Raw genomic sequence first — 27,524 nt, forward strand, 5'->3', positions numbered from 1 at the left:
GGAACTATTTGATTTGGAATTTGGATTGCATATAGATCAAAACTCTAGCAATAGCAAAGGAAAATATCAAATTTCACAGATATTTATTTTAACACAATTTGTTACATGTTCCTTGAACTGGAATTAAATCTATAACATCTGATTGGGCTAATTCGCATATACCAGTAACATTAATTCAACCGTAAACGTTGATGGAGGTCAGGAAACCATATATTCATACATAATCGAATGCGTTCGGAAAGTTTATCCCCGATGTTAGATTAGGTAAAGTAAATATATACAATATGCTATACGAACTCGAAATCATGAATACAATTCTACTCATAAAATAAATGGCTAATTATTCGATAATGAAAAATCATTTAGAGACATTTTAAAATAGTGCATTGCCAGGTTTATGTGCTTGTTGATACGAGTAAATATTTAAAAAAGTATATATATATATATATATATATATATATATACACACACATATACTACCAAAAAGCATATTTCGTATCTACAATTCCAAAATTTTATAGTATGTATGGAATATTTAAAATATATGTTTTTATGCGATAACAGCAAATGTTTCCTTTAAAAAAAAAAACTCACAATCAGATAATTTTCAATTTCCATTTCAAATTGAAGTATTAGAACTCTCTATCATGTCATGGTTCAAAATTGCTTTTGAAAGTCGTTTTCCATTTTTCTAATATAGTTAAAAACCTTAAGAAAACTCATTACTTTTCTTTTCTGTATGCATCGTCAGTTTCAAAACCAGCCAATACTTGAGCTTCGTAAAAAAAAAAAAAAAAAAAAAAAAAGAGTTTTGTGTCAGCATTTAAAATGCATGCAACAAGCGGTGACTTGTGCCATGCAATTTAATACCACGCAAAAGCATTTGGTATGCAAGACGTAAGTAATCGAATAAAAGCAATCAATTTTAAGCACGGAATTGGCATAAGATAACAGATATTTTTAAATAAGATGTGATAAGATACGGTCAGCATAAAGAACTATTCGTGTAAGATAATGAGGATAAGAAGGAAGAGGTATTTTATAAAGAGACGTGAAACTATTTTATGAAACATTTGCCTTATAACTATGTCAAAAGTTTATATAAAAGGTTTTTCACTAAAAGTTACGGTATTTTTTTTATATTCACATATTGAAATATTTGTAAAAAATTCAATAACATTTGAGTTAGGGCACGTCTATAAAAATTGGACAAGGTTTTTTTATGTTTTTTTTTTATTAATATATTTATTTTATAAAACTTTAATAATTTTTATGCATTGTATTCACACGATAGATGGGAAACAATATTTAATTTAGTACAATAATGCAGTACGCAGTAATATGTTTACAACATTTCAAAGCTTAAAAACATGCATGTTAGTATTTATTAATATCATGAAATTTATTTCTAAAGCTAAGGAAAAGAATTCGACTTGAGTTACTTCTGTCAACATGCAATGCAATAGAAATTAACGTTAAATATTCTAAACTCAATCTTTTTAAATTAATATTTAAATATTTAATTATTTTCGATATTTTATATTATTTAACAATTATGATAACATAAATAGTGAATATTGCATCGGCAAGATTGATATTAAACATAAATTTTTGTATATTTTGCAACGTGATTTTCTTATATTATATAGCGGAATTCAGTAAAATTGTAAGACCGTTCTCCTTCATTGGATGCCAAGGTACCATTCTGTGTGATAATGCGGTGTCTCGTTTTGCAATGAATTACCTTTTTCCTCACAAGATAGGGGTGCATTCGCGGTGGGTGAAGTCGCATCGAGTGGCAGGGGATTGGCGGGAAGCCGAACAGCTCGGCGGAGCACGGCACAGTCAGTACTCGGCGAACCGCCTGCACGTTCGGTGCTGATGTCCAAGCTTCTCTCACGGTTCGGTTCTATAAACAATTTAGTTTCCGTTTAATTAGCATCTTAATTAGCATCTTACTATCTATCTGTTTCGCGAAATTAGAGAGGATCAATGAAATCGTGACAGTTCTCGACCTGAGCAATGAAAAGTGAATAAACTATATATTTCTCATCTATTACATTTAAACCTCAACCTGATCAACGTAATGTTATGCTACGTGAGTTTAATTATGCTTAAATTAATTATGATCATATGATTTTAGTATATTTATTTTGATATTTTATGGGGAAATATCAGAGTACAAGTTATATGTATAAAATTTGACGAATAATAAATTACATAATTAATTACATTTTATTTTAATCTATAATTTTTCATGCTTTTATTGTAATTATAATATTCAAAGTTATAAAAAAATACTTCCTATTAGAGGTAAGACTAAAAACACGAAAAAATATATTTATGAAAAAAATTTAAACACTTATACTGATATTCTTTTACATTTTCTAAGTGAAATATATATTTTGAGAGAATACATTAATCTTGTTGTACATAGCATGCTTTTATATGCATATTTAGTTAAATTATTTGATACAGGATAGTGTCATGTGGAAGTACGTTGTTGCATATTCAATGATATTCCCCTAATATCCTTGGAGATTTATGCTGTAAAGTTTGATTACAACGAGAAAAAGTGACAAATGCAATATTTGTTTAGTATGTGTGTGTGTGTGTGTGTGTGTGTGTGTGCGCGTGTGACTTTTTTTAAAAAAAGTATTTAAAACTCTGCTTGTTATATAATTTTATAAGATAGATTTGCATCAATCTCATTATTATCACATAACGCAGAACCGAAGTATTGTACGAGTATTATATTAAGAAATATTGAACTAATTTTTATTGTATAAAAAAGAAATCTTATACTTTATTGATTTAAAAACCTTTCCTTTTACATTATATTATCTTTGCAACTTTTGTTTTACTTGAGTTTCTCCACCATAAAATTTAAAACATGCTATGTGATAAAAACAAAAAATAAATTATAATATACATTTTATTATCTCAGTTACACGCATGTTTTTATATATATATATATATATATATATTAATGTATGCTTTTTAGCAATTTATTTCAAATTTGGTGCTTATGTACAAAACTTAAAATAGTATAATTAAGGCACTCTATTATATGTGTATAAAATTTTTTAAAAATTTTTGGTAAAATATATATGTACATATTATACAAACTGTATACAAAGAACAAAAATTAATTAAAACAGTAAGTTGTGTAAACAATGTAAATAGTTGGTAGTTTTCAAAAATTCATTTGATCATGACTTTGCCATTTAACTGCTCTTAATTTGAGATCGTTAATCAATGATGGTCGTATGTGAAGTCACTTTTCAGTGTCGCGTCAGTTTTTTTTTCGCTTCGCACTCATGCATACACAATATCATGGAGAAGCCCAGTACTTCCTGTATATATCGTCATGATATTGTTTTTGTCAAACGACCGTTTAACAAATGGCTTGAAAATAATCCGCTCCCACGGCGCACGTGCTAGGTATGTTTGTTTAATCGTCCCGTTGAATCCATAAAATAATACATGAACGAAAAAAACGCATTTTTTTCAATTTTTCTGCAATGCAGGCAGTTCGAGCTAACAGCCAGGAGCAATTATTAACAAACGTGCGCTGTAATCAACAGCAAGGTTTTTAAAAATCCTGTTATGCAATTTGCAATCTACTTCTTCAGATATAGCTTGTTTTTTCTTTTACTAAATAATTTTTAGATGTATCAAATATGTTTTAAATACTATAGCATAATGATTTTTTCAGTCGTGATTATATTCTGCATATATAAACCTATTTTTTCGTATATAAAAAAAAATTTTGCGGATAAAAACAGATATCATATATAAAAATAATTTTCCGAAATCTCTGTTGTTTCTTTAATTAATTTCGTTTTGTTATAATAATATAATTAAAAGAAGATATCAACCAGGATAACTAACACCTTAACACAAAAAAATAACAATTAAAAAGATAATTATTTTTTATCGCGAATTTGTTAAAAGATGGGACGTATTAAGTTACTGGAACAAAGTTGCATCCTAAGTGTTTTGCTTCGTCGCACTTGCGACAGTATTGAATTAACACAAACTGAAGATTTTCATTGTTTAACACCATTACAATTTGTGTTGTAACTGTTTTAATCAGCATTGTTTATTTTATACTCATTATGTTAGGATTATTTTACTCAAAAAGTTTGTACTGTCATGAAAGCACTTGATTTATAGTACCAAGTTGAAATTGCTGATGGTTGGCACTAAAGAACTTGATGTTTTGAGTTATCACTCCTTTGCATTTGATTATTATTATTTACATTTATTTAATTTAATTAAACTTTCAATCTTAAATTTTCCATCTGATATATCTTTATGAATTCTTTTATATGAAGAAACTTTAATTTGAGAGATTAACTGTGGCTATTGCATTGAAATTTCTAGCAAGTAATGTATTCTTATCAGAGGTTATCTCCACTTGCTCTCGATGCCGTCTCTAATGCTGAAAGCTTTCAGCGAACACGCAGATGTGCAAGACGTATCTGTAATAGAATTGCTGAAGAGAAGAAAGTTGAATTGAACTTTTTCAACCAGTGCGAATGTTAGTTTCGTTTTGTTATGTCAAGTGTTACACATTGAAACATTTACACTCCATAGTTAGATGGTTCGAAATTTAATAGAATAGTTTATTAGTTTTATTGCTGCATTTTTAAAAATTTTTCAGATTAATTAAAAAGGTAACATAATGTTGAATAAAATTAATTATAAATTATATATTACTCATTTATGGAGAGTCAAAATCATAAATATTTTGATGAAAATTTTATTAAAATTTTATTACAGTACCATTTAAAGTTATTGGAATAGTTTCGAAAAGTAATATCCTAAAAAAATAAAATTTATTCAGTATAAAGAAATATAAGTTTAAGCTTTAATATAAAGATTAAAATTAAATAATTTTAATATTTCGAATATAAGGCTCTTAATATTAAATAATTCTTTTACCATGATATATATCTATGTATGTGTGTGTAAAACTAAAAATTATATCTAAAATTATAATATCGAAATTATATCTAAAATTATATCTAAAATTATATCTAAAAATTATATTTAAAATTATACCATCGAACGATATTTGTAGTACATAAAGATATATGTTCTGTGTAACAATTTTAAATACAATAAATAAAAGTGTCGTGTTTGTAAATTTTAAATACAACTGATATTTATATATTATATAATTAGTCATTATCTATGTAATCATCATCTATTGTGCATATAACTATTAAAATTAACCATTTCTCAATATGTTTATTATGTTTAATTATTGTTTTTAGTGCAACTTACGTTAACCATTCTATAACAAAGAGCAATATTTTGATTCTAATTAGTTCAATTAAGAGTGATGATTGAACTATACATGTCAATATTGTTGATATGGTGAAAGTTAAATATTCTATACACACACACACACACACACACACACACACACACACACACACACACACACACACATACACACAGATATATATACATATACATATATATATATATATATATATATATATTCGCGAAAGCTCTCAAACCATTGTACTATCTTAAGTTAGTTTCCGAGTTTGCTTTTAGTCCTTTATGGTTAATTCCAAAGCTCTTTAATTATTCGATGCGAAAGATAGTCACTAAATTTAATCTTAAGAAGATCATATCTCTCAAGGCTTTCTAAATATCTATATACCAGCGAATACATTATCAATTTATTGTCATTTTCGTACATATTTATAAATCAAACTGTATATGAATATCGTTTTTTTATGTCAATTACAAATATTTATCAAAGTGTAAAAAATCTATAAAAATTTTATATCTTATATATACATATACACAATTATAATCTATGAGACTTGAGAACATTTTTCAAATCTTGAATTAAATTAGCTACAGAATTTTTGCCATCAATATTATACAAAATATTAAAATATGTGTTAGAATTTATTTATTGAATGTTAGAAAAGTTACTAAAGTTATTAAATGAACCTCGCGTTTTAGCGACTATAACCTGTGATCCTTTGAACTTTGTGTTACTGCGGTTTATTCCATGTCAGAGTTTCAACAATTGAACTGACTGTAACCGTAAAGCGTGTGCACTAAAGTGGAATTACCACAGTGCCGATGTAATGTATGATCATGATGGTCCTGACTAAGCAGAATCTATCCCGTACAACGACATTGTTAAACTGGAATTAATAATAATTTATGTTTACATTCCTCAGTTAATTTATCTGATAATGAACTACTTTAGACGCATGTACTACTTAATATACGTACATATATCAATATACAAAAATTTTATACCAAATCAAAAGAATACTCTAATATCTTATAATCTTTTTAACAATTACACTACATTTTCTTACAATCATTTACATAAATTTTTTCTAATAAATAAAAATTGCTTAATGGATTATCAAGAAATCTATATATAAATATTTTAATTTAATTATTTAAATTTGTAAATGTTATGGTTGAGGAGGATTGTAATTCTAAATTATCTCATATTTGTTGCTTATTTTATTAATATTGTAAATATATCATATAAAATGAATTATACTAGAAATCAGAATCAGAAATATTTTCTTTAAAACAAGTCTATTATTAAACTATCAAATACGTGTAGATTTATATTATTTATTTTTTTTATTGCACATAAAGTAAAAAAATTTACTCTTGACTTTAATAAAATATTTTGCCAAATTTATATTGTACATGTACAAATTTTAATTTTTATTCTAATTATTTCTAGCAATAATAAGCAGTTACACAATTGCTAGAAAATGTAATTAAGATGATGGTCTTAATAATTCAATTTCTCCACCTTTTATGTATGAGGTCCAATAAAATGGATTAAGCTCTTTTAAAAATAATTAGTCAATCGATTGCTCAGACCAAAATATACCTGCACCATAAACGCACACACCTTAACCCTGTGGCTTGATTAAACATTTCCCGTAAACATAAATTTCACGAAAAATGTCTGGCGCGTGGACTCGACGATCGCTTGGGAAAATAGTTTCTCGCATGGCAAAATGTTCTAACACCACATTGCAATTTTCTCTGCAACGAGATGCGTTCGCAATTTTCGACCGATGCATGGTGTGAGAAATCAAGATAATGCATATTCACTTGCTATTGGCTTTTTGCGTTTCACGACATTCTCTCACTTCAACAACCTGCATTCATAATTGTTCGCCATTAAGCGAATCCAAGGAATATCCATTTAGTTCTGCGCGTGTTAAGTGACAACAAAGACGAGCTCTCGTAACTTTCACATCTTCTAATCGCCCTGTACGCTCGTTCTTCATACCGTGTCTTCGTTCTATCTCATCCCCGTTATCATCTGCATAATTTCACGAGCATATCTATTCACGTATATCTCGCAACCAAAGTCACCGGCGTGACTGATCATGCATAGCGTTGAATATTAAATAAAATCTAGGATACGGAATTGATTTCAGATTTATAGCGGAATATGTACGTTGGCAACGTTGCATCGGAAAAGGGCACGCGTATGATATGATTTAAAGAATTGTCTTGTCGTTTGCACCACTCCACGCATAAATCCTGCAAAGATTATTCGAGCGTTCAATCTGCTAGTGATTTATTTTCGCACTTTTATCGCCTATTTCGTGAACGTCCAACGATGGCATTGAATTTCAATGTGATCTATGATGTGAAAGAAAAAGATTTTTAATTTATACAACCAAATGTGCACCAGTTAATGGCACATTAGAACGCGCTGAACATATAATTTAATTTCTTTGTTTAATAAAAATTATAATAGAAAAATTTAACTTTTATATTCCTGTATATATTATTTCAAAATATTCCTATATATGTATTATTTCAAAATATTTCTCTTTTTGTTTTTTTTTTTTTAATATGCATTTGCATTATATTTATTCTTGTAGCTTATATTGCTATATTATGTATTTATTCTTAAGCTTATATGTTGCAAACAGAAACGCGGTGTTTTATGAAAATTCGTTACATTATAATCCTGTCGTCCAACAAATCTGCGTAAAACATTATTCCTTCGGATAAAATTATGCAACTGGAAATACATGGACGACGGATTAATATATCGAGGGCAATAACGGATTTTACACAGAGAAATAAATAAAATGTAAAAAATTTAATAAATAATAGAAGCTAATTAACATAAAATAGACATCTTTGTAATATAATATTAAAATCAAACAAATATTAATTATTACTGATCAGCGCAAGTTTTGACATATTACGGAAGAATACTTTTTTATTATTATTAATACGTTTTATATTTATCAATAATTTAATAATAGTACTTTTTACGTTTCTAAATGATTGACAAACGACAATATATAATAAGAATAATGTTGAATTACTATGATAAAATCGAATATCAACATCAAGCAATAGTTCAAGGCAAACAATGAAGCTATGTTTAACTTTTCAAATTTGGAAATGCAAGACGACGCTATCCAACATTCGTGCCAATATCAATGTATAATTGTTTACAAAGATAGATCAAATATTGGATCGTGCACATTAAACTTTTCCAAACTTGATAGAGATAATTTGAGAATGACAATAGCAATTTCTTGTACTCTGCATAGTTCTCTGCTGGCAGAAAATTGCGGGGAAAGTTATCGAAATAATTTAAAAATGTACAGACATCGTTTGTGTGAGTAAAATTGTAGATAATACGGAACCTTTTCTTCTCTATTTATATCATTCCTTCGTAACTTAAATACTTGCACGGCAACTCGCCCTTGCTTGCAATTTCGTATACTATCTCATTGTTTCATGTAATTTCTGCGAGGAAAAACCGACAGTGCCCGCAAGGAAGTTTTCACTAGCGACTCGCTGTCAACGCGAATAGAAAAGTTTTGTTTTCACGGTAAATACATGAGCAAAGTTTCATCTAATTGGTTAAGTCGTTAAGGTCATGAGCAAAATCGATGCGACAAAACTTGGGTGTTATAAGCGACGCAAATAACCAATGTTCGGTGAAAAAAATGTAACATCCAATGTAATAGAATGACAATTCGAGAACGTATCGATGTCAACACATATACACACATAGCAGTACGAAATCAGGGACACATGAATATATTCCCATTTAATTACGATTACAAATTGATTGCTCTGTACCTAGACTACTCTTAGAAGTCAACATATCGATGGTGATACTTTTCAGCGAAAAGGTTTAACAAACGGACCGGCAAATCGCTTTATTTTATTGCTATTTATTTGTTATCTTCAAAAAAATTATAGTAATCTATTTATTGAAAAATGTAAAACAAGAGTTCTCAATATATTCAATATTATTTTAAAATGTTAACAAGATATAAAAGTAAGATTATGCATACATACATGTGTTTTGTATGTGAACATTAGTTATTACCAGTTAATAAACCCGCAACATGAGATTTGTAAAATTACATGTCTCCAACATTATTTGATTAAATTTTTCCTCATACACAATCCGGCCACTATATTGCTAATTAATATCGGACATGGTTCGAGCTTTATGTAGTTCGACAGAGAAGCGTTATTCTCTACTATGCGTTAACAAGTTCGTTTATTGAATTGGTAATACATTTTACATTATTTCCAGGTTCTAATTACACGTATCACTGGGACATTATTGGAGTGAATTGATTGTAATTTTCAGGTACAATACAGTTTACAGTTTCAGTAACTATGCAAGATAGACACTTGTAATATTTTCTCTGTATGACTATATTTACACTGCTTTGTAACTTTTTAGATTTATATTTCGGATTTGTTGATGCATATCATCTTGATACTTGCCATTCTACATTAAGTGCACAAATTAACTGATGGAAAATTAATTAACTAATTAATATTAATAATTATCTTATTTATCTTACTTTTATTGAATGTTTTATATATACTTATTTTTTATTTTTCCTATATTCTTTGGCGTTTTGCATTAATTTTTTACATTTTAAAAAATCTACTTTGAGTGCCCTTTTTAAATTATATCTGTATATTTCAAGCAACTTAGTTATAATCAACAAAGAGAAAGTCAAGATATTTTCCACTTCATCAAATAAAGGTGAAAAAAACAAAATAAATACAACATATAAAGTTAATAAATATGCATGTAATAAAGTTAGCCAATTTTTCTATTTTCTAACAAATATACAACAGCGCAATATATGGTTTCTACGATGGAGTTATTATTAGTCGAAGATATTAAAATTTATTAATGTTTTTATAGAAACAATAATTTTTATTTTTTTAGTTCCAATATATTGTTTAATTCAATGTTATACTTTATCTAAAAATTATATTCTCACATATCAACAGTTATCGCGATATTTTTGGTATTTTCTAAGCTATAAAAATGTACAAACGTCGTAAATTTCAGCACATACAACTTCACTCAACGATATGATAGATATTTTATATGCAACGGTAATAACGTAACATTTAAATCGCCAAGAAGCCGGCATGGTAATATTATTGTTGCATGCACTATAAAATTTATAGTATTTTTACGAGAGAGATTTATTATTAATATGAATTATTTAATTCATTTAAATGTTCATTTCTTTATATTAGAGATATATTTTAATTCACAAACTATTATATTAGTAAATAGTTTGTTTTTAACATATTTTAAACGATATATATTTTTTAAACCAACTTTGCCTTGTAATAAAAATTGTTTATTAGTTCAAGGTTCTCATATTTTATACTACTGTAAATTATTTTACTAGTTATACGCATTTTAACTTTTGGCAAAAAATTTTTTATTATTTTATTGCTAATAAATTTGTTAAAATAATATGTGAACTTATATCATAATATAATTTATTAATTTTGTTTGATATTTATTTACGTTAAATAATAATTTATTCTCTCAGCTTCTCTATCAGTGTAAAAATATCTGAAACTTAATATTTAGAAGTAGGCCGAGACTCTTAAATAATCCGCTTAGTTGTACGTATATTCGCGAAGCCATTAATTTAAAGTACTTTTTAAGTACGCGCACGAGCTTCACTTTCAGCTTTTAATTTTCACGACGATATTTCGACATTCGTGCGGTCGTTATAGTTGCCACGCAAACTCGAAAATAGGATACGGGAAATGGTGTACTCTCATACATGGTTTACTTTGAATGGGCCGTGCGATACAAGTTTATTGAAAGCCGGAAGTTGATCCACTATATGTGCGAATGTAGTTTTCGCCTCAACGAGGAGGACGTCTTGTCTGCCCATATTCGCATCTATTTCCACTTTGCATCTCGTGTGAGATTCCTTAACACCGACGTGCTACTTATGTGTTTCGCGCGCTTTTTCCGTACATAGAAAATATTGTAGACAGGAGAAACCGCAGTTTCTGTCACGTAAAGTACATATATCAATGCGATCGCTCTTCGCACCGCTTAAAGTTCTGTGCAAAATAATATCGTTCACAAGGGTCTTTTATATTTCTTTCATTCTTTCTTTCTCTCTTTTTCTCTCTTTCTCTGTTTCTTCCTTTACAAAGCATTTTTTGTTTAATATTATATCTTTAGGGATAAAATAAAATTAAGATGTAAAGTCCTCAAAATGATTTTTTAAATTATTTTTTTTACATTACTATATTTATTCAAGATTTTTTACGAATACATTTTTATGAATAGCTGGGTTTATATTTAACATATATTTAATTAAAATTTGCGCCAAAATATTTAATGTTAAAAATTATAAATCCTGCAATAATGGTCTTTCATAAAATTTTTTCTAAAGAAATGATCGATTTTAAAATGATCTTTTATTTACAAAAATGATGCGATGAGAGTAGTTTTATATACGGAGATAATAGATCGAGTACAAATTTACTAATGACGAATTTGTAAATATTTAGGCTAACATAACTTGATGAAGAATGGCTAGAAAAATGTCAAAAAAAAAAGGGAACAACGTTTTGCACTGCACGTATATTTGCGAATTTCATACCTCATATTCATTGTACCGTATATATATATATATATATATATATATATATATATATATATAAAACTGTGTTACATAACCTGTATACTATGTACCTAGAGAATATATTTCTGAGTGCGCAAAACAAAGCGGAAGTCAGCTACGCAGTGCATTATGCCATTCGTGACGCACCTGCGTCGTTGCGTTGTACAGGAATGGCACTTCCGCTCTATCATTCGATCCTTCCGTGTTCTTTCCCTTCGAAATATTCCAGGAATTCCGTTACGAATTTTGGTATTCGACTACGATGGTAAAGATAGGCTTTATAATTCCGTTATAATTAATTTCACGATTTCTCTGATTTACATACCTACTATGTCTCTGCGCTTTAATAACTTACCGAGTTTCTCGTCTACGCTGTCATGTTCAGATTTTTCCGTAATAAATTATATGAAAAATTTTACAAGCTGTTATTTCAAGATGTATACTAATTGGTGATCGGATTTATGTCGAATGAGCCGCGCCGAGAATTTAATTCCGCGCTTCAACGATATTTTGTAACTGATGAAATCCGTAACGTGGTTGGACAGAAATATAATAAGTCTTTTTGCAACATGTAACTATTTCAATGGATATCAATAAGCGAAATATTATTTCGCTTATGTAGATATATATATATTTTCATCGAATCAAATTGTAAAAAAAAAATATTATTTAACCAAAGAATTCTTATCTCTAGTCTCATCTTTTCTAAAACTATACAGAAAATAGTTTAATATATTCTATAGAATAAATACAAATATGCATAAATCCACAATTATTTGTGGATTTATGCATATTTGTATTTATTCTATATAATATTAGAAAGCTCATTTATGCAATTTAAAACTATTAAAGTGAATGCAGTAAATATTTCATTTTAGTAAGATTTCAGAACGTGTAGTTAAAAAGATCTTTGTCATCAAATATTTCTTTAAAAAAATGCTAAAGGTATATTATTAATGTCAAATTACAAGAAATCGTCATGACTCTTCATTCACTTATCCATTTTTAAGATAACAATATTCTGCACTAATATGAACATCGATTTTACTATCAATTAATTAGTAGCATTAAACTATATTTACATTTCTATAGATTATTTACACTAGTATTTGTTAAGTAATATGGTTAATTTGCATTATTACATAGAAATATATTCTATATTTGCAGTTTACAGTCGGAAACTATATTAGAGTGGAAATGTATTATTTATTCAATATAATAAGACTAGATATTTTTTTTTAATTATATAGCTAGTATTCACAGCATGCAATTCATTTTCGCGAATAATGCATTAACTATATTCGTTAAATTGATTCGAGTATTGTATTTAAGTATTCTATGTAATAGCAATTAACGATAAAAATGTAGTAATTTTATCTAATGGCACGGCCATATAAATGTCATATGTTTAAATTTATTGAATGATATTTAAACAAATATGAAAAAGACATATAAATCTGATTTAAACAACATATTGAACTAAACTTTATATTTAATTTTTTATATAAATTTGCACTTTGGCTATTCTTTTTACATACATTATATATGAAAGTTATAGGTATAGATAACATCCTTTGATTTCATTTTCGCTTTATTTCATACCATAACCATAAACTGAATATTTTCTCAAAGCGATTCGCGAAGAAACAAATATCAATATGTTTATCGTATACGGCATATGTACAGAAACGCGTGTGTTTAATTATCGATTGCAAGCAACGTTCTAAGGCGGAATAATGTTTTCACGAATAATAAATTTTTTAACGACACCAGTTCATTAGCAAGTACTTAAAAATGCTGGAGCCAAGTTCGACCCTTGCCTTTGGTGGTATATAGCGCCTATATTATTTCTGCCGCTGACAGAGAAATTAAGTGGGACGTGGGGAAAAAAAGTTAATAAATGACCACGCAAGGCTCAGCTAGAGCTGGACGAATATAAAGCAGGATAGCGTTACTAAATCACGAATCAACGTTATATACTTCATATATCGCATCTTCCTGAGAAACAAATTTAGTTGTCGACAATGCAACACACTGACAGTTCAATTATTAAGTATAATGGGAATTTTATTGTTCTTCTAGCTTCGCAAATGAAGAGATTTTATGATACGTTATATATCATCGTGACCATTTATTAGTTTATACCTCGGAATAACGATAATCGATATATATGAGCTTTTGGTGACTATTTATTTCCAAATATATTTGAAGAATGTTTGTTCAACAAAATATTCGTTCAACAGAATAATTTGAGAGACCTAGAAAATAATTTAATTTATATATATGTTACATATACATTATACAATTATAATATATAATTATATTATATATTACAATTATATATTTTACATATAGCATATAATTATATATAAATGTTTAATATAAATATATATACATACATGCACATACAAATTAAATCAGCATTTGTCATCTGTTAAATATAAATAAGATTGCATAAATATTTTAATTAAAACTTTTAATCAAACTTTTAATCAAACTCTTAATCAAACTTTATATGTAACTAGTATACCCAAGATCTCTTGCTATGTTTGTTTATATTTTCCTTCTGCGAGTTGTTATTACGACGTTCTACTTGCTTTAAAATAAGATAAATACGTTTTAACACAATATATGGTTACAACATTGCTTCACTTCGTACGGTCGAAGAGCCAAAGTGCGAACTCGAGGAAGGCGCCGTATATGTTCATGCGCGAGGCGATAATTCGTCGCGTTCCAAGCACATTTAACGGCGGAGAGATCCGCCGGAGTCGATTCTCCAGAATAAATCACCGAAAACCAATGGGTGCTGGCAGTTCAAATCGCGTCCATTCGTCACAATCGACAGAGACCAGCGCTATTTTTACGAATATGTCGATCTCCGCCCCATCGCATTCCTACTCTCTTTCTCTCTCTCTCTCTCTCTCTCTCTCTCTCTTTGCTCCTTTTACGATTCACGAAGAAACATATCGAAAGATATGTTTTTCGAAAGATATGTCTTTTATACAATCATTTCTTTGTAAACAAGAAAATACGTACAGTTTGAAAATGAGTGCAAAAACAGCTTTCGTAATTGTAGTGAGACTCTAGACTGACAATGAGAGGATAATCCAATATAGTCATCGGACCATATCTATATGGTCACAATGTAATAGATGACCAAAGGGACTAATGTTCTAACAATCGCTGGGTACAAGGATGTACTTAGTGATTGGGTCTTGACAGCAGAGACCATTTGTGTATTAATTGGCAGGTATCTCATATATAGTCAACGAGAGATTCTCTCTCTCCCTCTCTTTCTCTCTATAAACACATAATTGAAAATGATACTCCCATAGGAACATTTCCCCAAGACATTAATTCAACAAATATAGTTTATGTATCGTTGTCCATGTTAAACATAATTATCTAATATTGATCCCGCGATTCTATAAATGTAATTGTATTTGTGCATAAATAGAAAAAAGTTTGGCGATATTATCAACTTGTATTCCATTCAGATTTTGGCAATAGTTTATTAAAATAAAAACATTATTGATGAATATTTTAATAAAATATCGCAAAATTCTTTTTGATGAATAATAAGACAAATTTGATGATTATTGGGTCATACACAATGTATGTCTATCTATAACGTTGACAATATTGATGTTATGCTATTTCAACAATTGAATTAAATATTTTTCGTAGATATATGCAACTGTTATATTTTAAATTACTATTTTTTCTTTTTACTTTTTTAATTATTTTTTTAATCCCAGCAAAAAATGTAGGAACTACAAAATTTTTTTAGTAAATATACATGGATATTAGTACTTTAAGCCGCAATTTAAGACATACATACCGCAGCAAAAAAGTCATATATAATGTTATATAATATTATAATAATTATATAATAATATTATATAATATTATAATAATTATATAATAATATTATATAATATTTAAATAGTTTTCTAAAATTATTGCTTATTTCTTTCATTCTCTTTGAGCAAAATTGATTTTTTCACAATAAAAGTTCGATTTAATATCTTCTGATGTAATTATCTACAAGTAATTATTTTACAATATTGAATGTCTTGATATCGTAAAATTAAAATTCGTTAAATTCCAGTTCAGTCAAAGTTTAAAATTATATTAAGTACAACACTTTTTTATTTATTTTATTTACACACTTTTTTAAAAATTAATTTCTGTTGAAAGCATTTATTTTTAATTATTTATAATTTAAAATTTATACGTTTTTGCAATTAATTTAAATAATAAATAAAATAGGACACATTTTTTAACATTTCTACAAAAATATTGATTTTATGAAAAAGATATATCAAAAGACTCGTGAAAAGTGGGATTGAGACAATGGATTTAAAATCACTTTGTATAGATTTTAATAATTTTCTAAAATGATTTCTCAGACAGCAGATTTACATATAATTGATTTTTAATTTGTCTCGAAAAGGAACTTCCTTGTAAGAATAACCACGGATATTCGCTAAACGATAATCAGATTAAATTGAATCAGATTTTCGAATCCCACGATTAAGTCAGTTCTCTCGTCGATTTAGTACTTTTCTTCACTTATTTTTCAAAGAAAAATTATTTTATATTCGAAAGGAGTATATAATATATATCTCTCGCGCGTTACATTTGATATCAATTACAGACGACAATTGATATCATTAGCGTAAATAGCTAAAAAACACGTCGAATGAGTTGTATTAATATTATTTAATAACATCTATCTATGTGTCATTTGTTCTTGACACAAGAAATGATTATAAATTTTAACACGGAGCTTATACATATGTACCGCAATTGAAACAACCCATAGTCGCGGTTTACCGCATGCATCCCTTTCTCCCTCTTCCATCCCTCTTGATATTGCAGGCCGATGAATTGGCTTCCGGAGTACGAATGATGCCAGAGCCACGGATACATCGCACTTCAATTTGCATGGAGTAATATTATTTTATCCTCGAATCCGAAGCTAGCTTGCATATGCTTGTGCGCGCGAGCATATTAATATATCTAAAATGAAGTTATAACAACACTCTCGCTATTATCGAATAAAAATTGATTTAAAACTTTTTGATAAATAATGTGAGACATGTGATATGGAACATCTATATCTCTAAATTTCTTTCTTTAGTTAAATGTGTATAAAAATGTTATGAAGACATATTATAAGAGACGATAAATATATATTATTATTTCAATCCATTATTATACAATAATAATTAATTAAATTTTTAAAAAACTTTAATTATATATACAACACTATATAATAAAATAATTGACAATACTTCTTTCTCAGCAGAATTTGCAATTGATATTTTTTTTCTCATTATGCAGGATATTTTACGTATTGCCGTTATTTCCTATATCAAAATCGCAACAGCTGAGAACTTTGCGAGATAGCTCCGAATATTTGCTAAAGCTGTGTGTGATGGGCATTATACGTAACAATATATTATGCATTACAGCGTTCTGAAATTATGATAATGAGACATTTCCTGAGTGAAAATATTCAAGTGCGCAATTTTAATGTGGGACTTATGTATGAATATGTAATGGTTTCACGTGTATTGTTGAGAATACACGTGAAGAAAAGAATTCAGCTATAAAAATTAATATTGTAATGTGTACGGTGTAATTGTATTAAGTTAGACGATATATTTTCCAGTTTTAATAGACCTCTGAAAAAAAAGAAACTTTATTGGATATTTGCTGCCATCTTCCTGGCAGCTTCGTGGCTGTCCTTAATTAATGAATATCCAATGGCGCTAATGTAATTAATGGCATTTGATTAACGGCATTGTGAATAAATACTATCTAAATAACCTCCACCATTTTCGTTTTTCTCGAATTAGCTATAGCTATGTAACTGTGCTTACTTTGACCAGATGGTGCGAATAAGCAAAAATATATATAATCATATTAAGATTAATTCATTATTTATGCTTTATAACAGCTTTAGCTTTTCTTCTCAACGATTATCTTGTTCTTTCATATTTTCTCACTTTTCTGTGACAAATCGCCAATTGACAGCTACAAAACCTAGAATTCTCTCACTTGAGCTACATTGAAAATCGATTTAAAAATATTTTAAATATAATCTAAAGCATATTTGCAGATACTTTTCTCGCCTGAAATATAGTTTATGTGCATAGATATCATACATAACGAACAATTTGTCTTTGAATTTATTATTTTTCTTTATATTTCGTTCTATTTGCAGTATATCTGAAATATGTTTTTTCCATGTGCGATTTGCATACAAAGTAGACGCACGAGAAAGGAGAAATAGAGACGTGTCGTTGCTATCAACTAGGTCGCAGGTGACGAGTTTGGCCGCGTTTCAGGTGAACGAGTATACTGTCCTTGGACAAAGTGCTCGCATGTAACCCCTTCGAGGATCCTTTACGTCCACGAACAAAGCGTTTCTATAATCCTATATGAATATCACGTGTGACAATATGCGCTTATTCATCTTATGCATATTTAAGCATAGTTTGCACGAATTCAGAGTGTGAGCAATACAGAAAATATCTTTTCAAATTAAACTAAAATAAGATCAAAGATATATTACATGTATATTTAAACCATTTAATCATTAAATATCATCTTTTATATATGGAAGTTTTTGCGGAAGAGCATAAATTTTGATAGAGAGGCAAGATTAACTGCGTCAGAGGATTATGCAAACATGTAATTCAACGTATCAAAGCAACATACAATTCTCAAACAGAGTTCGCAACGTAAGCAAATCAAATTCGCCCAAGACAATTTTGGAGATTGTAACAGATTAAGCTTTAAGCTTGATCGGTTGAGAACTAGAACTTAGTATCCAAATACTGTCATTGAACCGCAAACGCAGTTACGATCATCGTAGTTACAAGTAGCACGAAAAGCCACTGCTAAAGTTTTAGTAAATAACAAGTTATTTAGTAAATATTAAGACTAATATTTAAATAATTTCGGGACTATTTCCAATATTAGAAATCAGATTTAATTATACGAATAAATCCATTTTACAACTAGTGTACACAGTGGCAAGCAACCATAATTTTTATTATTATTTAATTTAGTTATCTTAATCTTTTAGATTTAGATTATTATATTAAAAAAAATGACACAATTTCTTTTTAGACACAAAAATTATTTACTTTCTAAAGACAAAAACAAAGTGTTTACTAAGTTTGCAACTACTAAGTAAACTAATGTTTAAATTAAGACGATAAATAACTTTTATTGATTAGTTCTCAATACTCGAAATCAGTTTCGAGCGTTATCTGCCATTTTTTACAACTCCGCGAAAAGTTACGTGTTCACTGTACAGTCGCGTAAACATCATAAATTTCTTGAAGCACTTTTCTTTTATCCAGTTATTTATATATATGTATGTCAAGTGCATACAAATCTCTTTTCTACTATAAGATATTTCTATCTAATAATTTCAATAAAAAGCTGTCAAATTATAAAAGATTATTTACTTTCTTCATGTAATATATGTGCAATAAATCTTTTGGAAAACATTAATTTTTATAATTCTAATATCACATACATATATTATATAAAAATATAGATAACTATACATATGTATATGAGTGTATATTTATCAATAAAAGATTTTTGGCAATGAAAAGAATGAAATATGCAGTAAACATGATATTTATAAGTGCATTTATTAATGCATTTTGTAAAGTAGAATACCATCATTTATTTGTTTATCAGGTATGCTATCCCGTTATTAAAATCAGAATTTACATTTGAATTTTAATGAAAGCCGATAATTTAAATGTAAATTAAACTGCATATTTTACGCTTCAGTTTGATAGAAACGCTTGCATTTATACATATTGGTACTTACACGTTTTCTATAAAATATTGCGTGTGTAATAATAAGACATCTCATGTTTTGTAACATAATGTCTGCGATTGACAAAGAAAAAGATATAATTGCATGTTACAAAACTATATATAGTATATTATTCTCCCAAAAAGTATATAACTTTTTACCTTTAATATAGGTATTTAATATGCAATATACATATAAAACAATTTTTTACGTGCTTGTAATATGATGATACATACAATAACAATCTGAAAAAAAACGATGTTTTTTATCGAAATGCAATATTCATATTTAAATCACATTCTGCATAAAGCACACAGTTAACAATCAAAATTTGATTGTTTGTCTCCTTCTTTCAATATTGGAATTATCATTTTATTTATGAGACAGACATCGCAAAGTAAACTTATGATTAACGAACTGTCAAAACTCTTTTTATAAATAAAATGAATTTAATGCATATAATGAGAATATCCCTTATTATCATAACAATTATTATAATAAGAAAGTGACGTAATTTAACTGCATCAAATATGAAAAGTAGGTTTCAAGTGTACGTTTCTCTGATAATGGTAAATTAAACATGTATTTTACTACGTGAAAAGTAATGAGTTAATAAATTTAATTCGCAATTTTTTGCTTTGCGATCTGTTTCAGGCACTTTTACAAGCACACGATGTTGCCGGCCACGAGGTTTATGGCGAGGAAGCCACCAGAGTAACACCACCGCCGCTTCTCACGTATCTGAATGGTGGCGACGACCTCGAGGGACAAAACGGCGATTTAGATGAGAAAATCACTCGCGTCAGACTGGTGCAGTTTCAGAAGAACACAGATGAGCCAATGGTGAGTGGCACTTCAAAGCATCTATAATTACGGAAACGTGCCTTTTCGATGAGACGGCGTCGGCGTTTTAAGCCAGCATTGAATTTTACGACATTATATGAAATTTACTTGTGATTTCTCTCTTTCTCTGTAACATGCTTTTTTAAACGATATTAATATGCATACATATACACATATTTAACATACTTTAACAAATATTATACAATACAATATGTTTTTGTTAAAGAAAAGCGCATATCTATTGAAAATTTTCAGCGAAAATGCAAGACTAAAATATACATACTAGGAAAAACATTGAGATAAAATGTGTTATATTAAGAGATTTATGTCGCAAATATTGTTTCATATTGTGAGACAAAGAAATAAAAGAAACACTCAATAGAATATTCGCAATATCTCATATACGATAAATGCTAAAATTTTAAACGTGCGGTACAAAATAATTGAATATTATTATGGACATTTTAATTTTAAATTTGCATTATCATTTATTATACATGACTTAACGCATCATTAACATTCAGAAATACATTATTGCAAAAAAAAATTTAATATCTGATTATCATTAAAGTCTTCATTCATGATTTTTAATTTATTTCGCTTTATTCGATCGCTTTTTAGGGAATCACACTAAAAATGAATGAGGACGGACAGTGCTTTGTTGCACGGATTATGCATGGTGGGATGATCCATAGACAAGCCACTCTTCACGTTGGTGACGAGATCAGAGAGATCAATGGTATACCGGTTCAGAATCAATCCGTTAATGCCTTGCAAAAGATTCTGGTAAGTATCATCGTATAAAATTACTCTCACAAAATCGCGAATAGAATTTAAAAAAAAAAAATACAAAACTCTTTTTTCTAAACTGGATTATAAAGATAATTAAAAATGTATTTTTAAAAAAAGACATTATAACTGATACAAATTTTAATTGTAAACAAAAAGTTATATTTTGAAGTAACATATCATTTTATTATTGAAAAATATATAGATTCTTTGTACATTATATGAAAATCTTAAATTTGTGTTCATTTTTATGCTAATAATTTATTATATTTTTGTTTTCTCATAGACACAACATCTAAAGAATCGATCTCTTTTGACTGTTACAGCGGGAGGCACGAGGATCTGTAACTTTCAAGATCGTGCCGTCTTACAGGAGCGCGCCGCCCCCCTGCGAGGTACAAGTAAGACCCAACACCCAAACCCATTCCCAAAACACTCTCGCGTCTAGTAAGCCCGCATCATCCGCAACCTCCACGGGCATCAGCTCTGGAGGTGGTGCGAATAAATCCGGGAAACCGGTGAAAACCTCTGCAGCTACCACGAGTAAAGAAAAGACGTCTAAGGCGTCGAAATCTTCCAAGTCTAAGAGCGCTTCCTCGTCTACTGAGAGTACGCCTAGACGTCGCTTAAACCCACTATCGGCCCTACGATCGCGAAAGTCTTAAAATGTTCGATTTTTATTTCAAGTAGTTCACTTGATTAGATCGCGCATTCATAGAATCACCAAAAAGGCCGTTTTTAAACATAATTGTGGTAGATTTCTCGTGGGACAAATTTATGCCTTCTTCCAACGACACTATCGAATTTATTGAACGAAGTTGATTTAGATAGAGCCTTATAGAGTAGATAGCTTGTAGGTAGCTCTCATAAGTAATTAAGCAGATAATTAGGCTTTTCGTTAGACCAATACGCTTCATTAGCAAATACATTAGTCACACATATAATTATTTCGCGAATTTCTGTAATATTATTGTGACATTAGAGCCATTCGAATGATAAATGTGCAATATTAAAAGTAATAACTATATATTTAAAGCTTTAAATGGGCCTAATCAAAATATTTATTTATTTGTTTGATTATTTATTATTTATTAATTTAATTTTGAAAGATTATGCATATATATATACATACCAATTTATAATATTTTTATTTCTTAAATATTATTTATTTGTTTATATTGTATTAAATTACAATCTTTCAAATCCATTATCCAAAATCAAATTTGATTCTCTACTTGTAAGCATTAATATTATGTCTTGCATGTTGTTATTAATTATTAACCTAGGGACATACTTTGAAACGTGATCTATCAATCGCTTAAATAGTTTGTCTCAGTTTCTCCCACCGTCTTCTGATATAACAAGAGAAACTTCACAAGTCCTGATAGAGCTTATAATGATAAACAACTAATAATTTCCACTACATTATATATGCAAATTATTACAAGTAATTATACATGAAGGAAAATTCAAGAATTTAATTGAATTAAATGATTTAAACTTTACACAATTAGCTTTTGTAATGAAATTGCTCCATATTTTGCTTCATATAAACTGGATTTGTATATACATAATACGAAGTACTTCGAAGTATTATTTCGCAAAGAACGCACGCAAAGTGCGAGAAGTCTCTGCCTATTATCCGTTCCGCGATTAGGAAAGTTTTGAACCCGATAACGAACAGAGGGATATGCGATTAGTTTCTCAATAGTTTGTAGTTTGTATACAGTTTCCTACATAATTCCATCCAAGGTAACCACAGAGTTTACAAGAAGTTTGCAAGAAGAGACAGTTAATGTCTATTGGATAATTACATATAAATATAATCCACTAGAAAAAAATTTTTCACTCTATGTATTTGGTAATCAAAAATTATGTATAAATATTTTTATGAAAGATTTGAAATTATTTTAGGAACTTTTATTAATAAATTTGTAAATTTCCTTTTGTTGGAATTAATCAAAGTTTATGTGAATTTTGTATAAGAATAATATCATGAAATATAATTAAGTGGAATATATTCTCTTGACATGTCTTTAATATACAGACATCTTAAATAATATATGTAAAACACATATATAAGGTGAGCCTAAAAATAAGTTAATTATTATTCTTTGATGATTTTAATATCTTTTAAAATAGATAAATTTAATTAACAATTTAATTTTTATTTATTATTATATAAATATCTTTTTTACTACATTGTATCTTTGCACAAAACAAAAGTATGTCAGTATAATTTCGATGTGTGTGTCAGAACTAATTTTTTAAGCACATAAGGAACAAGGATATTTACTTGTCTATGTCACAAGTTATCTCACAAATCTGAGGTAACTTGGGACATAGTTTCACTACTAATCTTCGTTAACATTAACGAAAGGAACGGAAACTGATATCCGGCGGTTTATATGCGCCAGCTTACGCTCAATATCCTCGAATAGTTGGATATACTCGGCGACAAATTTTACTATAGTTCAATGTTCGACCGTATTTAAAGTTTCAGTAATTAGCGCACGAATTCAATCTAAACAAGTTCTTGAAAAATGAAACGTTAAATTCTTAGAACAAATGAGAACTTTTCTTTCCGTGATTTAAGAATGTTTGCGTATTGAATGAATCATACAATTACAATAACTCTGATTGTGAGTAAACGCAACAGAATTTATAAATTTTTATTTTTCTTTTTTTGGATTATAATACATTTATTGAGCATAACTATTGAGTAAACTTTATTTAGCTCTCACAATGTTAATAAATTGGTTTTGGTAGAACAGTTTTTCATCTTTGATTTACAACACAATCAAGCGAAATCGGATAAAAATGTTATAAACTGGGTTTGTTTACGGTAGAACCACTTTAAATAACACTTTTTCAAAAATTCGTTTGTCGACTGACAGTTTCGGAAATTTAAAAATGAACGATTGTTCAAATACTTGATGATTTTCACTCTTTTGTTTTGTTCAGTTGTTTGAATTTTATTTGTTCAATTTTGCATATATTAAAAGCAGTAATTTCAATATAATTTTTTCATATATATTTATATATGCTGTTAAAATTTTTGATAGCAAGTAATATTAATTAAAATTAAAAAGTTTAGTTCCTTTTTTTAACACCCTGTATATATAATATTATATTAAAATATATTTTACAACTACAAAACGAATACAGAATTTTATTTTAATTATTTTTTGTTACTTTTATGTTAAATTATTATTTAGTAATCAATTATTTTTATTTTCAAACATGTCTAACTGTTCATTTAAATTATTTAAAATAAAGACATATTAATATAAAAATAAAGATACATTAAACATAAAAATAAGCATGTAATAAGACTATTTCTTATCTATTTACTTTATAATTCTATTTTATAATTATATATTAATGATTAAAATCTTTAAGAGAAAATAAGATTTTAACAAATTTTCACGTTTAATAAAATATTATTTTATAAATCAATAAACAACAATTTTTAAAAATTTTATAAAATTTTTGAAATAAAAATACTAAATTTCTTGATAAACAAAGTTTATATGTATTTAATAGAAGATTTTCGTGCACTTTATTATTTATGATATATTTTTAAGATTTCTTATGAAATTATTATTTTTTTAACGTTTATATTCACTTAGCAAATTTTTTACTCAGCTGTTTTGATAAAACTGGCAATTACTGGAGAAATAGATACTTCGCTTCTCATAGCGCTTGTTATCACGTTCCATCAATTACTTCAAGATAGGATTTCAAGCAATAGCGCAAAACGTGTGTAATTGGCAATAGTGAAAGTAAATTCGCATTTAAAGCGTAGGAATTTTGATGGTAAATCAGCGTAATCGTGTTAAGTCATTACAAAAATTATCGTCCACTCTCTAATTATAAGAATTATACGATACATTGAAATGATTCATAAGAGGCTGTTCAACAAACATGTCTTAAAGATGATCAATATTTGCAGAGGTTTTCACCAGAGGTTATACCTATATTATAAGATACACATATGCATAACAATATATAAAATGATATTCTTTTAATTAATTCTGTTTTACAAAAGAAAAATTCAGATAAAACTAATACTGCTTGACGTACCGAGAAATACATTATTTATATATTAACATTTTATATATTAACATTATTTATACTCGCTTGTCATGATCGTCTTTATAACGGAAAATGTTATACGTATGTTTCACCGTCTTTCTCAGTACGCAAGCAGTGCTACGCAAGACAAAGATTTCTTTCAGCATAATGCCAAATCCAATAAAAATTAAATTGAGAGAACAGTTTTTTTCTCGGATCAGGATTTTATTAGGTGCAGTTGCTTTTATATCATTGCAAATTTAATTTTTAAAATACAGTACGCGTGAAATGAGTGCTTCTTCAATCAATCTATAAGATTGATGAGACACTCGACGGAGTAAACGATTTTATGTTTGCAATATTTGCAGTGTCCTTGCAATATTTTCATAGCTCACAATTCTGCGTGTCGAGAGTTCGTGCCTCGAGCACGTTGTACATAATTTAACTTCATGAACTTGTCAAAGGTCCGTACAATATGCAGTTACATGTACAGCTCTTTAAATGGATGTACAATACCCTTCTTCGCGTGTCCACATGTACAAAGAATGTTCGCCTTCAAATTGCTTATCCTAAACTGCATTGCGATGTAGATAATGGACGTCCTACGATTGTTGCAATTGTACGGCAACAGGACATACATACGTTAGTCTCGCATGATAAATAATATTCTCTTTCTTCTCTAGGATTATATAGCGCTTGCAACATGCAAGCGTCACATATAAGAGTGTTTTGAAATTGACGATACATTTGATAAGAAAAGACATTCGTTGTCAAGGAAATATAAAAATTTAATATTTTATAAGGGAACAACGTACGAATATAATTATATAATTATATATTTAATATAATCGTTATTACGCAACAAATGCATTTTTTCTGATGATATAATTTCAAGAAATCTAAATTTTGTCAATTGTAACGTCAATTTTACAGCACTGCGCACATATGTTTCATATAGTTAATTTGTCCCTGCACTGACCCGTGCTCAAAGTTCACATTAATGTCATGGACATTAATTCTGTAATGAGATAAAGCGTAACTAGTGACCTGTTCTGATAGTATTAACGCAAGAAGATGACATTCGCTCAACTGAGATTACTTGAATTAATGTTGTAAGTGTTGAAGCTACTAGAATTGGACGTGACATCGTCGACTAACGTGAATTTTGTGAATGATGGGCCAGTGTGATGCTAACATCTCGCCCTATATTGCGAGATCCAATTTTAAATGACTAATTAATGGAATTAATGGGACGATATTGTTAGAAAATAATTTATGTGATATATCCATACACATATTAGAAAAATATGTATATTATAATCTATATCTCTATAAGGCTAGGTCGGTACGAGCGGTGTAACAAAACGCTTTGGTCGGCGCTTTCGAGTTCACGGAGCGTGCATGTTTCTTTTTCGCTCTTTCTCCCCGGTTTTTTCTCTCTCTTTCTCTCTCTCTTTTTGTTTCTCTATCTTTCTCTCTCTCTCTCTCTCTCTCTCTCTCTCTCTCTCTCTCTTTCTCTCTCAAGCTCTTTCTCTCGTTCCCTCTTTCTCTCATTCTTTTGTAATTTTGTTCTCTACTTTCACTCTTCCTCTCTTTGTATTTCTGATTTCGTCTTACAACGAGTTTGAGTCAAACAACATCTCGTTACTCGATAGTACGATAGTTCACTTTACGGGGGGAAAAGAAGTATACAAGGAATGCACACTTTCGTTTCCACATGTGTTGGAATGTTGTTTGTGTTTTTGTCATATAAGGAAGCTTTTGTTACACCCCTCATTATACCCTCACCTGCATGAAGGACATCTTTGCGAACTGATGCTTTTCTTTTTGGCCAATGTAGCCCTCCGCATCATAAATGCATACACGTAAGGCTATGTAAATCGATCGATGGGTTTTAGTCGATACTGCAAAACTCTCTGGGCCGTTCGTTAATCATCGTTTTGCACGAACTCACTCGCGATTGTGTAGATAACGCGCAA

At 28.7% G+C, this 27,524-nt stretch overlaps 1 protein-coding gene across 11 annotated transcripts in view; it reads left to right on the forward strand.

Moving 5' to 3' along the window:
- The window catches only part of Cask (peripheral plasma membrane protein CASK), a 182,200-nt gene that overhangs the window by 138,784 nt on the left and 15,892 nt on the right, over nucleotides 1–27,524 (forward strand). For 6 of the 11 annotated variants that reach the window (XM_072892962.1, XM_072892967.1, XM_072892965.1 and 3 more), the window contains 3 exons: nucleotides 20,491–20,679; nucleotides 21,301–21,465; nucleotides 21,795–21,869. In XM_072892962.1, the coding sequence (XP_072749063.1) occupies nucleotides 20,491–20,679; nucleotides 21,301–21,465; nucleotides 21,795–21,869 (429 nt within the window). The remainder of the gene's footprint in view (nucleotides 1–20,490; nucleotides 20,680–21,300; nucleotides 21,466–21,794; nucleotides 21,870–27,524) is intronic. The other 5 variants (XM_072892963.1, XM_072892968.1, XM_072892966.1 and 2 more) reach the window with 1 other exon arrangement.

Source organism: Anoplolepis gracilipes, chromosome 5 (genome assembly GCF_047496725.1).
Source record: "Anoplolepis gracilipes chromosome 5, ASM4749672v1, whole genome shotgun sequence".
NCBI classification, from domain to species: domain Eukaryota; kingdom Metazoa; phylum Arthropoda; class Insecta; order Hymenoptera; family Formicidae; genus Anoplolepis; species Anoplolepis gracilipes.